Source organism: Lepisosteus oculatus, chromosome 13 (genome assembly GCF_040954835.1).
Source record: "Lepisosteus oculatus isolate fLepOcu1 chromosome 13, fLepOcu1.hap2, whole genome shotgun sequence".
Lineage (NCBI taxonomy): Eukaryota > Metazoa > Chordata > Actinopteri > Semionotiformes > Lepisosteidae > Lepisosteus > Lepisosteus oculatus.
Window position 1 is genome coordinate 4,000,717 of NC_090708.1, and position 15,545 is coordinate 4,016,261.

The 15,545-nt window shown below is 40.2% G+C and overlaps 2 protein-coding genes across 2 annotated transcripts; both read right to left on the reverse strand.

The window, feature by feature from the left end:
- Positions 1-24: 24 nt before the first annotated feature.
- On the reverse strand, positions 25-4,283 carry LOC138242238 (extracellular calcium-sensing receptor-like). Its single transcript, XM_069197712.1, has 6 exons — positions 4,096-4,283; positions 3,550-3,838; positions 2,488-3,300; positions 2,168-2,395; positions 1,192-1,315; positions 25-938 (listed from the first exon to the last, which is right to left on the reverse strand). Exons 1-6 carry the CDS (start codon positions 4,278-4,280, stop codon positions 25-27), a joined length of 2,553 nt encoding a protein of 850 aa, XP_069053813.1. The 5' UTR covers positions 4,281-4,283.
- Positions 4,284-7,258: 2,975 nt separating this feature from the next.
- Positions 7,259-11,001, reverse strand: LOC138242159 (extracellular calcium-sensing receptor-like). The gene is made up of 6 exons (XM_069197398.1): positions 10,812-11,001; positions 10,322-10,613; positions 9,118-9,930; positions 8,793-9,020; positions 8,560-8,683; positions 7,259-8,323 (listed from the first exon to the last, which is right to left on the reverse strand). Exons 1-6 carry the CDS (start codon positions 10,994-10,996, stop codon positions 7,410-7,412), a joined length of 2,556 nt encoding a protein of 851 aa, XP_069053499.1. The 5' UTR covers positions 10,997-11,001; the 3' UTR covers positions 7,259-7,409.
- Positions 11,002-15,545: the final 4,544 nt, after the last annotated feature.

The following is a 15,545-nucleotide window of genomic DNA, read 5'->3' on the forward strand; positions in this document are numbered from 1 at the left end:
CATTCAGTATATAGGTCACCCACTTTATAGTGACTTTAAGGGCATTTCACCAAATAAGTGCTTCCTTGTGTTTAATTCATGCTTCAGTAAAACTATGTAACATTTAGGTGCAAAAATACAAAATAGTAAACCAAAATTAGAAGCCAAAATAGCAAATATTTCCACAGCTACTGTGAACTTCCCAGGTGTACTGATATAAGCTGGGATAAAGGTGATCCAGACAGCACAGAATATGAGCATGCTGAATGTAATGAATTTAGCTTCGTTGAAGTTATCAGGCAGTTTCCGAGCCAGGAAAGCGAGCACAAAGCACATGGCAGAGAGGAATCCTATGTATCCTAACACAGTCCAGAATGCACCTGCAGATCCCAGGTCACACTCCAGAATGATTCGGTCTTTATAATATTTCATATTTTGCTTTGGAAAAGGAGGGGAAAGAGTCAGCCATATGGTGCATATTAAAGCCTGGAGAAGTGTAAAAGAAAGAACACTTAACCGCTGCTGTTTGGGCCCAAACCATTTCATAATGTTGCTGCCAGGTTGTGTAGCCCTAAAGGCCATTAACACCACTATTGTTTTCCCCAGAACACAAGAGATGCACAGGACAAATGTGATCCCAAATGCTGTGTGGCGCAACATACAGGACCAGTCAGAGGGCTGGCCAATGAAAGTAAGTGAACAGAGGAAACACAGAGTCAATGAAAAGAGCAGAAGGAAACTCAGTTCACAGTTATTGGCTTTAACAATAGGAGTGTGTTTAAATTTAAAGAAGATCAAAGCGATGCCTAAGGTTAAACAAGTCCCAACCAAAGAAAATATACTGAGCACTATTCCCATGAGTTCTCCAAAGGACAGGAATTCAATTGGTTTAAGCACACATTTGGTTCTTATCTTATTTGACCAATATTTCAAAGGGCACTGGATACATTCATTAGAATCTGCAAAAAAACAAAAAGATGTTTGGGATATTTTATACCGATTTATTGCTTTTGAATTTGATTCCAAATTCTTTTAAATAAAGCAGTTAGCTTATTACAGGGAGTATAGAGCTCTATACAGTATTCAAGTAATGAATAATATATTTAAATTTGTTTATTCTGTTGTGTATATATTGGCATTTTATTTTTTTCATGTCATTGAAACTAAGAACACAGAAGCTGATAATTCAGTCCTGAATTATCTCCCTTTTACCTGTGGTGTTGCTGATCTCTCCTTCAGCACATCGTATGCAGTCATAGCAACACACAGGCCTCCCTCTCTGAACTGCCTTTCGAGTGCCTGGGAGACAGCTCTCACTGCACACTGACTCAGGCTTCTGCAAAGTAATGAGCAGAAGAGTTTCAACACAAAACATGAAGGATTTAAGCATTGTATTTCAAATTTAGATATAACAAAAATGTAATTAAGCGTTTTTCAGTACAAAAACATTATGAATATAATTATAAGACAAATTACAGATAATGCAATAGTACATTTGCTAAAGTGTAAACTCTTAGGTCATGAGATATCTTAGATGAGCATTGTAAAACCGATTTATTAATATAAAATGTTACATTTTTTGGACCCATGGTACAAAAATATCTTATAACAATTTCTTCACTTAAAATGCCTTGCAAAAGTATGCACACCTTTCCAATCATTACCCTTTATTTAAATTGCAAATTGTATGTGCAAATTGTTTAATACTGTAAATATTTTAATAAAAGCCTAAATACTGGAAATGATGGAAATACTGGAAACTTTTGCACAAATAACAAAAATAATTAACTAAAATATATTGATTGTTCAACTATTCAACCTCCCAAAATCACTTTTAGCAAGAACTGTTGTTTCAGTTCTTGAACAAAATGCAAATATAATTCAACAAAATTGGAGATCATTGGAATTAGGTAATTTTTTACCTAAGCAAAGACAGTGTTTTTTACAGGGGGTACGTGCAGTCCTTTTTCTTAACAATATTAGCAACATTTCTGTCACTTTAGCAGTTATTCATTATGCTAAGAAATTTTGGTTTTGTCCACCTTGTGAAATCATTAAAAAGCTATGCAAGCCTTCGTAAATTGCTCCTTTGTTTTTTTTTCTCTTTTGTGCTCACTGAGTCACATTAAACTCCAATTGGCTTCCTATGTCTAGCATAAGTCCACAACTGATTCTTTTCACAGCTTACCTGCTCTTGACCACCAGCCCAAATGATGTGAACGTCATCCATGACGAACCGGCGATCTGTTGCCAACGAACTGTCATAGCGTCCAACAGTCACAAACTGGATAGTGCTCTCGTTAACAAGCTGCCAGTTCACTAATTCATATCTCGCAACTGGATCTCCATTGTCATCAAAAGCAACATTTTCTCCGATTTTGGTTGTAAAATTTACAGTTTTCAGGTTCTCAAGCACCTGCAAAAATGTATATTTTTTTATGATCACAAAATGAAATCTCCGAAAATATATACACATTACTGCATTAGGAAGAGTGAGCATTACTTTACCTGCCATGGTTCAATGTATGTTGTTTTTGCACAAGTGAAATTAGCAAATATGTCTTCCTCTTTCTTACATTTAAGCAGATTGTGAAGGGAGTATGCAATAGCATATACTGCTTTATATACATTATTGTAATTTCTCATCCCTGATTCATCTGCGTACCCATTTTTTAATACACTTAAGTGTTCAGTCTCTGTGCAAGATAGTCTGTCTGTCGTTGCTTCTTCATTCAGAGAACAGTTGAAAACAGTTTCCCAAAACTCATTTAAAAGAGTGTTACCTGGAAAATGATTAGGGTGAACATCTAATAAAAACTCACTTAGCCCTTCTATTTTGGTTTTAATGACAGCAAATCCAATGGATCCACTCAGAAGCTTATAACCTTCTGCAGTGGCAATATTACTGGCAGTAATCCAGGCTTCACTGCCAATCCATTGGTGACCAGTTACATTCTGAAGGGATAATTCTTTTAACAAAACAGTTATGTCTCCTTGATCTAGGAAGGCTACAATAACTTTTGCTGTGCTCTTCTTTATAACATCTATGGTCTTAAGAAATTTCTCTCGGGGATAGGTATCATAAATGGCCTCTGAGTATTCAATACAAATCCCCTCTTTCTGAGCAGCCTGTACAAATGTAGCCATCCCATTATTGCCATAATCATTGTCACTTCTAATGGCTCCAACCCAGGTCCATCCAAAGTGCTTCACAAGCTGAGCCAGGGCTCTGCTCTGATAATAGTCACTGGGGATGGTTCTGAAGAATGAAGGGAATCTCCTTCTATTGCTCAGACATGCACAGGTAGCAAAATGACTGATCTGTAAAAGTTCAAAAATAGAACATGATTTCTGAAAAGATTCCATTAATGACTCAAATAACACAGTTAAAATGTTGTTTACTGTTGTACATTAAATTGAGCATTAAATTGATTTTATTTTACAGAATCTAAAATTAATTTTAAGATATTTTTCACCTTTTAAAATGCCTACTTTGATATTGGAAATTGATTTTGATATTGCTATTACAAAAAAAATTAAAGTGAAGGAGACGTTTTCAAAATTTCTCACCACAGGTATATGAAAAGCTGCAAAAACTTCTGAGATTGCAATGCTTGTTGATGATGTAGACTCTCCTATTATAGCTTGAACTGCAGCTGGTCTGGAGCAGGAGGTGTCAGAAGATTCCTCATATCCGTTCATCAGAGCCATAGCTGCTCTTACAGAAGAAGCTGAGGAGTCACAAGAATCAAAAATCCTATATCCCAGAGACACACCGGGAAGAAGATCCGTTCTGTTGTTGATTTCCTCAATGGCAAAGATCATTGTTTGTGCTGACTGAAATTCTCCCAAGTTTATCCTAGGACAAAATCATATTGAGCTTTGTTACAGTTTATTTTAATGCACGTTAATTATAATAATATGAAACAGCATGTACTGTTTAAAAAGCAAACTACATTCTTTGTTTTTCTGACTTTGTTAAAAGGGATATAATCCTATGGGGAGGGTTATTTAAAAGTGCAGTATACTATGAAAAATAAGCTATTATTATTATTTAAAGGCTATCGTCTTTATCAAAGCAATGTAAAGATATTTTCTAACAGAACATTAGCTAACCTTTTGCATGCTCGACGCTCTGGTTTGGTTTTAAAGTTGAGTTCTGTCTCCTCAGTCTTGCTGTGGATTGCAAACACTCCGCCAATCACAATATCTCCGTCTTTAAAGAAGTCTGGAAAAACACTTGTACCTTGAAGTCTACAAATATTCTGTTTCTCTGATGTCAAAACGCCAACAACCATCATCACTACCGCTGCTCTTAGTGGCATCCTAGACGTCACGAGGACAGCAGCTGATTAGTGATAGATTACCAGAACACACTGCTTTTATATTGCTCAACAGCTCTCAAGGGTGGTGAGAAACTGAGTGAGGTTCAGACGCTGTTAAGCAGAATTCTCAAAGATTTGATGCTTTAATTTGCTCCAAGATACAAAACATGTAAAATGGTGGTTTAATTTATTTGTGTCATGTCTACTATAAAGGGCTCCATATTAGACTTAATAGGGACCTTAGAGATTATGTGAGGAATGTGGGTGTGTGGTTAAGATACTGTATGTGAAGCAGCACTTTAATATTAGCAGAGTTTGTAACCACACTGACCTGTGTCACAGCTCCATTCATTTACAAAGCTAGTAACACTTACTGTATGTCTACAACTAAGAGTTTTAGCACATCTAAATCTGTTATTAATAAGTATTTATTATTTACTGGTTTCTTTAATTCATTTACCTTTAGCAGTTACATACTGCATGCATTGCATTTCTCCTAAAGACATTGTGTTTCTGTGGTAGGAAAATTGTGTTCCACTTCTTTTCTAATAGTTTTATTAATTCGTATTCAGAAAAATAATATGCTTAAAAAATTATAACATTACAGATTTTCTGTCTCTTGCAGTACTCTGTATTAAATTCATAAAGACATAAGTCAGTTGCAGCAGAGTTGCAACAAAAGCAACTCAAATGTATGGCTCGCCCTGAGTGCTGCCCCATACTTCAGCTGCCCTTATCTATGCCATTTGACCAACTATAACTTGAGGCAGCCTACATTGCCCAGAACCCAAGGCCTCATCTTAATGTTCCCCTTCTCTGCATTGCTTTCCACGGGCTGTCTAAGTGTTTACATTTCTGACCCTTTTTCTCTTTCTTTCTAGGGCCACCTTCCGAAATCCCAGCAGATCCTTCTTTTTTCCAGGATGCCAAACCTCTGGGCTCCTTCTGGGAGCTGTGACCGGGACTGTTCTGTCTGGCCGCATCTGGGGAAAGCAGAAAGTTTGGGGATGGGTCAAGATTCCAGGGCCCAATCTCTGCAGATGCCTCTATTAGTCTGGTCTATCAGGAGTTGTGTTTGGCCTGAGTCACCTTTCAGCGTCCTAGCAAAGCCTTATTGATCCCGGACTCAAGTTGTCTCGGGCTCCATCTGGGAGCTCTCCTCATGGCTGTTCTGTCCTGGGGATTCCAGCTGTAGCCGGGGGAGGGGTACATTGGGGACCCGTAAACAGCAGACAGATCCACTGGATTTGGTCCAAAGGGCCCCTGGGTATCCAGCGGCAACCACGTCCGGGCACTTCCGTCAGAGGGATGCCTCCCTGGAAACTGAGTTGACAGCACACACCTGGTCTGGTCTCGGGAGGAGACCCCCATTAAGGGCATGCGCCTTGAATTAGCTGGCTCCTGGGCCCCCTGACTGGACCACTGTGCTCCGAGTTTCCTGCCCAGCCTGAAGGCCAGACCCTCTACACTGGGAAGCTCACTGGATGAAGCACAGCCGTGGACCTCAATGGCTGTTTTTTTACACCTTGTTTTTCCTTTGTTGTCCAATTTCAGCCAGTATCCACTTAATCAATTTCCAAGCCTTTCACTCTCCTTCCAGTCTGTGGAGCCCAATCCCGAGCTAGTTGGCTCTCTTTGGGCATCTCCACCCCTCTCCAATGCCCTGCACTTGGGTTCTGACCAATCACACCGCTGGCTGTACCTTGTGTCTCATGCATAACTATGAACATAACGGTGTTTCCTTCAATTCACTAGAGGTGTATTTACGTGGTTTCCAAGATGTGCAATATGTTCATCTCACTAAGTGGCAAAACTTTTTGCATTGTTATTGAGCTCTTCTCTCTGTTATTGAGATGAATTCCTGTCCACCTGGCTTCCAAGGGCTGCTGTGTGCATCTGGGAGTGTAGTGGCAGAGCGAGCCAATCCAAGTCAGACCACACCCACGTAATGTCAAAATGTAATCTAGTTTTTCATACTAAAAGTAATTCTCAAAACATTGAATTAAAATACAGTGAAATAATAATGAAAATTCTATTATCAGAAAATGAAAACAGAGAATTTAAAACTGTACTGTATTTGGGAGTTATATTGTTATGATGTGGCTTAAGCCTGCTGGACAGGCTGAGGAATCGAAGTGCTTGATCCCAGTGAATCCAAGAGGAAAAACAGGAGACTTGAGACTTGATGCAACTAAAAGGACAGAGCAGGACTGGGTAGCTGTGTGGCCAAGCAAGGCTCGAGAGTTGGGGTTCGGCATGATGTCACTAGTCTGGTATAATTCTGAGCTGAACTGGGGGCGGGTGACAGGTGGGGAGATGGTTTGTAGCACATTTTGGAATCTAGACAAGCAGACATGCTGAATCAGACTAGTAACCCTTCTCTTAGGTGAGTAGTATGAGCTATGGGCATTACTATGGTGGAGAAGGAAGCTCAATGACAGAGCACTGGACTGGAGGCAGGTCAGGTTTTAAACACTACCTATGGGACTATGGGATGACTACCCGTTAACTGCTGGCAGGTAATTGGGACAACCCGCCTGCATGAATCCTCATGGCACCGGGAGATGTCCGACTCCCCTTGCAAATGCAGACAGTTATCATGAAAACTGAGGGCAGTGAGCTCTGGCTTGCCCGGACATAACAAATGTACAGGTATTTCAAGTATAAAACAAGGACATGTAATGGATGATATTTCAACAATTAGTTTGAAGGCACATACAAAAAATGCTATAATATTTCATATTTATTCACGATTATTAGTGTTATGATGAGTTTGATTCACTTTCATCATACCAAAGAAGAAAACCACAGAACCAACCAAAGCAGCAAATTACGCCTATTAATTACAGACACATGCACCCGCAACCTAATCAGCACTCTGAGGAGAAAAGCATAAAGACACTGTGTCTTCAGTAACAGGCTTTTACAATTCTAATATGCAGGAACCTTGATGTTTTTAAAGCTTTAGTCATTTCTAAAGATTCAATTTATACTGAAAAACAATTAAGTACACACATAATGATTGAGCATTAAATTTAACAGTATATCCAGATAAAGGCACGAGGAGATTTAACATTCTTCTCCTATACAGTTCACCTATAGTACTTATAGTGATTTTGAGGGCATTTGACCCAGTAAATGTTTCCTTGTGTTTAATTCACGCTTCAGTAAAATAATGTAACATTTGGGTGCAAATATACAGAACAGTAAACCAAAATTAGAAGCCAAAATAGCAAATATTTCCACAGCTACTGTGAACTTCCCAGGGGAGCTGATATAAGCTGGGATAAAGGTGATCCAGACAGCACAGAATATGAGCATGCTGAATGTAATGAATTTGGCTTCATTGAAGTTATCAGGTAGCCTCCGAGCCAGGAAAGCGAGCACAAAGCACATGGCAGAGAGGAATCCTATATACCCTAACTCAGCCCAGAATGCACCTGCAGATCCCAGGTCACACTCCAGAATGATTCTGTCTTTATAATATATCATATTTTGCTTTGGAAAAGGAGGAGAAAGAGTCAGCCATATAGTGCATATTAAAGCCTGGAGAAGTGTAAAAGAAAGAACACTTAACCGCTGCTGTTTGGGCCCAAACCATTTCATAATGTTGCTGCCAGGTTGTGTAGCCCTAAAGGCCATTAACACCACTATTGTTTTCCCCAGAACACAAGAGATGCACAGGACAAATGTGATCCCAAATGCTGTGTGGCGCAACATACAGGACCAGTCAGAGGGCTGGCCAATAAAAGTAAGTGAACAGAGGAAACACAGTGTCAATGAAAAGAGCAGAAGGAAACTCAGTTCAGAGTTATTGGCTTTAACAATGGGAGTATCTTTGTATTTAAAGAAGATCAAAGCGATGCCTATGGTTAAACAAGTCCCGACCAAAGAAAATATACTGAGCACTATTCCCATGATTTCTCCAAAAGACAGGAATTCAGTTGGTTTAAGCACACATTTGTCTCTTCTCTCATTTGACCAGTATTTGGAAGGACACTGGATACATTCATTAGAATCTGCAAATAAAACACAAAGATGCATAAGATATTTTTATTGTGATTTGTGGCTTTTGAGTTTCATTTTTAAGCATTTTTTTTACGTAAAGCATAGAGCTTAATATTTAGTGATGAATTATGTAATTGACGTTTTGGACTTGTTGCAAATATATTAGCATTATATTCTATTAATAACTGGTTCAATGACACCACCAACTATGTGATAATTAGTCCTGGATTTAGTGTCTCCCATTTACCTGTGGTGTTGCTGATCTCTCCTTCAGCACATCGTATGCAGTCATAGCAACACACAGGCTTTCCTCTCTGAACTGCCTTTCGAGTGCCTGGAGGACAGCTCTCACTACACACTGACGCGGGCTTCTGCAATGTAAAGAGCAGAACAGTTTCAGCTCAAAATTTAAAAGGAATTTATCACTTTATTTCAAATTCAGAAGAACCAAAATAAGGAAGTTAAATTTGTCAAACTTACCTGTTCTTGACCACCAGCCCAAACGATGTGAACGTCATCCATGACGAACCGGCGATCTGCTGCCAACGAACTGTCATAGTGTCCAACAGTCACAAACTGGATGGTGCTCTTGTTAACAAGCTGCCAGTTCACTAATTCATATCTCGCAACTGGGTCTCCATTGTCATCAAAAGCAACACTTTCTCCAATTTTGGTTGTAAAATTTACGGTTTTCAGGTTTTCAAGCACCTGTATAAAATGTTTGCAATATCACAACCATGAAATTTCAGAATGGAATATAACATTTGACAAATTACAACATTATGAAGAGTGAGCATTACTTTACCTGCCATGGCTCAATGTATGTTGTTTTTGCACAAGTGAAATTGACAAAAGTGTCTTCTTTTTTCTTACATTTAAACAGGTTGTGAAGGGAATATGCAACAGCATATACTGCTTTATATACATTATTGAAATTTCTCATCCCTGATTCATCTGCATACCCATTTTTTAATACACTTAAATGTTCATTCCCTGTGCAAGACAGTCTGTCTGTCGTAGTTTCTTCATTCAGAGAACAGTTGAATACAGTTTCCCAAAACTCATTTAAAAGGGTGTTACCTGGAAAATGAGAAGGATGAACATCTAATAAAAACTTGCTTAGCCCTTCTATTTTGGTTTTAATGACAGCAAATCCAATGGATCCACTCAGAAGCTTATAACCTTCTGCAGTGGCAACATTACTGGCAGTAATCCAGGCTTCACTGCCAATCCATTGGTGACCAGTTACATTCTGAAGGGATAACTCTTTTAACAAAACAGTTATGTCCCCTTGATCTAGGAAGGCTACAATAACTTTAGCAGTGCTCTTCTTTATGACATCTATGGTCTTAAGAAATTTCTCTCGGGGATAGGTATCATAGATGGCTTCAGAGTATGCAATACAGATGCCCTCTTTCTGAGCAGCCTGTACAAATGTAGCCATCCCATTATTGCCATAATCATTGTCACTTCTAATAATCCCAACCCAGGTCCATCCAAAGTGCTTCACAAGCTGAGCCAGGGCTGTGCTCTGATAATAGTCACTGGGGATGGTTCTGAAGAATGAAGGGAATCTCCTTCGATTGCTCAGACATGCACAGGTAGCAAAGTGACTGATCTGTAAAAATTTAAAAGAGGACTCTTATAATTATACAGAATTTTTAAAGATAATATATTTTGAACGTAGTTCATTACATTCCCAGGATAAACAAGAGTATTCTATGCAGAATCAGATTAAACATTGTTATTACACATTGTTAATTTTATATCACAAAATCTTTATTATTATTATTATTATTATTATTATTATTATTATTATTATTATTATTATTATTATTATTATTATTATTATTGTTGTTGTTGTTGTTGTTGTTGTTGTTGTTGTTGTTATTGTTACAATTGCATCAAACAATTACTTTTTTATGTTTTTAAAGATTGCAACATTGATATTGGAAATGGATTGTAAATGCTATGGTTACATAAATTAATGATAATTAATATTTTCTTACCACAGGTATATTAAAAGCTGAAACAACATCTGACATTGCAATGCTTGTTGATGAGGCAGACTCTCCTATTATAGCTTGAACTGCAGCTGGTCTGGAGCAGGAGGTGTCAGTGAGAATTTCCTCATTTCCATTCATCAAAGTCAAGGCTGCTCTTACAGCAGAAGGTGAGGAGTCACAAGAATCAAAAATTTTGTATCCCAAAGATACACCAGGAAGAAGATCTGTTCTGTTATTTATTTCTTCGATGGCAAATATCATTGTCTGTGCCGACTGAAATTCTCCCAGGTTTAAACTAGGAAAAAATCATGATGAGCAGTATTGACATAGTTACGTGTAATACACATATGATTCAATTAGCACCCATAAAACAAGATTAAATATATGCCAAGTGTATTACCAATAATAAGATATTTTTCATTCTTTATTGTAAATGCTAATATGTCTGTACAAAAGTAATTCAAATATATTTTCTAACAAACCTTTAGCTAACCTTGTGCATGATCCACACTCTGGTTTGGTTTCAAACTTGAGTTCTTCCTCCTCTGCCTTGTTGTGGATTGCAAACACTCCCCCAATCATGATATGTCCTTCATTAAATAAATCTGGAAAAACATATCTACCTTGAAGTCTGCAAATAGACTGTTTCTCTGATGTCAAAACAATAACAACCATCATCACTACTGCTGCTCTTAGTGGCATCCTACAAGTCTTGAGGACAGCAGCTGATTAGTGATACATAGCAGAATATGCTGTTTATATATTATGTAGCAGCTCTCAGGGGTGGAGATATACTGAGTGATGTTCAGACTCAGAATTCTCAAAGGTTTGATTTAATTTGCTCCAAGATAACAAAAATATTATCCAAAGTAGTAATGACAAATTAATTTGCATGAGTCTAGTGTGAAGTGCTCAGACTAGATTTACAAAAGACCTTAGAGATTATGTGAGGGAAGATTGGTAGGTGTTTACATTATGACACTTGTGACACAGCTCCATTCAATTACAAAGCTGGTAGCGCTTATGTCTAAAACCAGCATATTTCAATCTTGTATTATTAAGCTGAAAGCTAGGACAGCTGCTTTCAATTCTGGCGATATGGGTAAATACAAAAAATCCAGATACACCTCAGGAAAGCCATCAAAAGAGCTAAATACAACTACAGAGTAAAACTAGAGTCATATTATCATGGCTGCAACACACGGACCATGTGGAGTGGTATACACACCATTACAGACAACAAAACGCAACCCAGCTATATCGCACAACAGTCTGCCTCTCTTCCTGATGAGCTAAATTCATTCTATCCTCCGTTTGAGGTCGGTGACGCGGATCCAGTCAGGAAGATTCCAGAAATCCAAGACGGAAACCCACTGATCATATCCAGAGCGTGTAAAGTTTTTAAAAAGACCAATCCACGCAAGGCTCCTGACCCTGATGCCATCCCTGGCCGCGTTCTGAAGGCATATGCAGACCAGCTGGCAGATGTCTTCTTGGACATATTCAATCTCTACCAAGCTCAGTCTATAGTTCCTTCCTGCTTTAAGAAAACCGCCATTGTCCCTGTTCCTAAAAATACAGAGTCAGCTGCCTAAATGACTACCGCCCTGTTGCACTCACATCAGTTATCATGAAGTGCTTCGAGCGGTCAGTCAAAGCACACATCACCTCCTCACTGCCTGACACCCTAGACCCACTGCAATTTGCATACCGCCAGAACAGGTCAACTGAAGATGCTATTGCCACTTCCCTCCATACTGCCCTCTCATACCTGGATAAGAAAGGAACATATGTGAGAAAGCTGTTTGTTGATTACAGCTCAGTATTCAATACCATAGTGCCCTCGAAGCTCACCATCAAGCTCCAGGACCTGGGATTGAACACCTCCCTCTGTAATTGGATCCTGGACTTCTTGACGGAACGTCCACAGGTGGTGAGGTAGGGCACCAACATATCCTCTACCCTGATTCCAAACACTGGAGCCCCCCAAGGCTGTGTGCTTAGTCCTGTCCTTAGACTGCAGTGGAGAGGGTCAGCAGCTTTAAGTTCCTGGGAGTTAACATCTCAGAGGATTTAACCTGGACCCACCACACCAACACCGTGGTCAAGACAGCACGGCAGTGCCTGTTCTTTCTCCGCAGGCTAAAGAAGTTCGGCATGCCATCACATATCCAGGCCAACTTCTACAGGTGCACTGTTGAGAGCATCCTGACTGGTTGCATCACTGCCTGGTATGGGAGCTGCTCCGCACGGGATCTCAAAGTATTGCAAAGGGTGGTGAAGCTACCAAGCATCCAGGAGATCTACTCAGCTAGATGTCTGAAGAAGGCCAGGTCCATTCTCAAGGACCCCAGTCATCCCAGTCACAAACTATTTTCCCTCCTACTGTCCGGTAAACGGTACCAAAGCATTTGGTCCAAGTCCAACAGACTACAGAACATCTTCTCCCTCCAGGCAATAAGACTGCTAAATAGCCAACCTGTAGCTCCTACGCAAATCACCTGTAATGGCTACATGGACACACAATTCTCACAATATTCAGCATAACTGCACTACATGTATATATTGCATACACCATGGACACATAACAGCTCTACTCACATTGAGTTTTATTCAATTTCAAAAATGTTACCTCAATTTTGTGTTTTTTTGTGTTTTTGTGAATTTTTGTGATTTTTGTGATTCTTGTAATTTTTGTGAGCTTGCAGAAAAAGACATTTCATTGCCAGCAACTACTGCTGCACGCCGTATTGTTGTGCATTTGATAAATAAACTTTGATTTGATTTGAAGCATTTATTATTTTCTACTTTTTTTATCCATTAATCATTGAAACCTATAATAATAGTACATGTTTTATATATTTCCTAAATGCATTGTGTTTCTGTGGTATGATATGCCATTCCACTGGTCATAGTTTCATTAATTCATATTTAGAAATATGCCGTGATACGGTTCAGCAAAGTGTAACATTACAGATGTATCAGATCTCCCAGTCTCTTACGGTAAACTGCATTAAATTCACACAGAAGCTAAGCAGGTGTGAGCCCGGCCAGTAGCTCGGAAAGCTAAGGTTGCTGTAACAGAGTTGCAACAAAAGCAACTCATTTTTATTTCACTTCGGTAGAGGTGTATGAAGGTGGTTTCAATGACAAATGTGCAATAGTTTGTCTCACTGAGAGGGTGAAACTCTTCACATTGGTTTGAGCTAGTTCACCTTAGCAGATGAATCCCTGTTCAGCTGGCTTATAGGGACAGCTGTATGCACCTGGGATTGCTGTGGCAGTGCGTGGCCTTTCACCTCAATCCAAAACTGCTCCTAGTTCATGGGAAAGCCAATCTGTGGATCCCAGAGATTTTCCAGAATTTGAAGAAACAGGGGTTAAAACTTACCTCTTACTTATTAGCTCCCCTTTTGTTTCATTTCTGTAATTCCAGACTTTACAATCAGACCATCACGTGATGAATTAGACTTGATTATCTCCCTGAAGGAAGTACCTGTCACGCCCTCCACATCTAGAGGGCACTCCTGCTCTGTCCTGTTCCTAGTTTCTCTGTGCTTTACTTGTTCTTCCAGTGTGTCTTGTTGTTTGGGGCTTTATATTTCCATATCTCCCTATCCTCCTGGCTCACCATTGGGTTCAGTTGTCGGGAGGCCCACCTCACCAGCTCACCCCATGTCTGCTACCTGAGGGCTTGTGTCACGTTCTGACTCCGCCCCATGCCTTGAACCCTCGCGTTTGCTCCGTTCCTGCCGCTACGCATGGGGTCCTCCCATATTCCCAGACTCACTCCACGGCTAGCCCCCGGCTCCCATGACAGAATGCCGAGCGTGCACTGGGCCCCGGGAGTGTTCTCCTGGCCACCCTGGCTTTTCTTCCTTGTCTCCCTTTTCTTCTGTCCTGGCTTTTGTTTTTTTGGCCGCCCTGGCTTTTGGTCCTGGTCTCTGTTGTCCTTTTTCCTGGCTTCTGGTCTCCTGGCCGTCCAGGCTTCCTGTTTCCAGGCCTACCCAGCTTCTGGTTCCCTGTCTCCCTGGTATTGTTCTTGTTGTTGATCCCCCTGTTCCGTCAGGGTTTATTTTTGCGTGTGATTTCTTTTTGTCCGCCCAGGCTCCCACGCCCGCTGCCTCCCTGTCCCAAGCTCCCACACACACTGGTCTCTCTCATCTGGGCTTTCATGCCCCCTGGTCTCCCTAATTTTTGTGAGTCATTTTTATGTGTTGTTTGTTCCCCTGTTCCGTGAGGGCTTATTTTTTGTTGTGCGTGCTTTTTTACTTGTTTTGTCTGTTTTTTTGTGTTTTGCTCCCACCGAACCCTACCCGCCCCCCCCCCCTACTCAATAAAGGTTTTTGCCCCAGAGGAGGGGGAAGCTCTCAGCCATGGACTCCCAGAGGTTTCCTTTCAGTTAAATGGGGTCCCCCCCCCCCCCGCAGTGCTGTGCAGCTCATTTATTTTTGGGTGTCAAGTGCCACCCTTGAAGGTGGGGGTAGTGTCAAGCCCTCCACACCTAGAGGTGTGTTCATAGTTTCCCTGTGCATTACTTGTTCTTCCGGTGTGTCTTGTTGTCTGGGGCTTTATATTTCCGGATCTCCCTATCCTCCTGGCTCACCATTGGGTTCAGTTGTCGAGAGGCCCACCTCACCAGGTCGCCCCACGTCTGCTACCTGAGGGCATATCTCTCGTTCTGACCCCATACCTTGATCCCTATCCTCCTGGCTAAGGTGAACTAGCTCAAACCAATGTGAAAGAGAAGTGTGTGTTCTTCGAACAGAAATCCAGATAATGTTTGATCCCTCCACAATTGTATGATTTATTCAGGATTATTTACTAAACATTATCATCTTTTAAGTTTTATCCTCAGCAGTGTTTTGGGTTTATTTTTTCGGTGATCACGTTTACTCACTTTTTAAGACAGAAGACTTCATGCACATAAAGTAAGGAAACCGGTTAATGAGCATTAGGTGATAAAGAATAAAGATCCAGAATCCATATCTGAGCCAAAGTAATGCGCTGTAGGCATTCACATGGGAATGTGATGAATGGTTAGCCTGCAGAGTGCCTGTAAAGAGTACAATTGACAATCCGTTAATCTTTTCTCAATCCATTTTGTCAATACTGTTTTTTTATCATTAAATTATTTTGGTGACAGAGGAGCACAGATTTGATAAAGCTTACCTATGGTGAATATGGGGTGACAGAGAGATTAGCACCACAGTCTCACAGGTCTAGT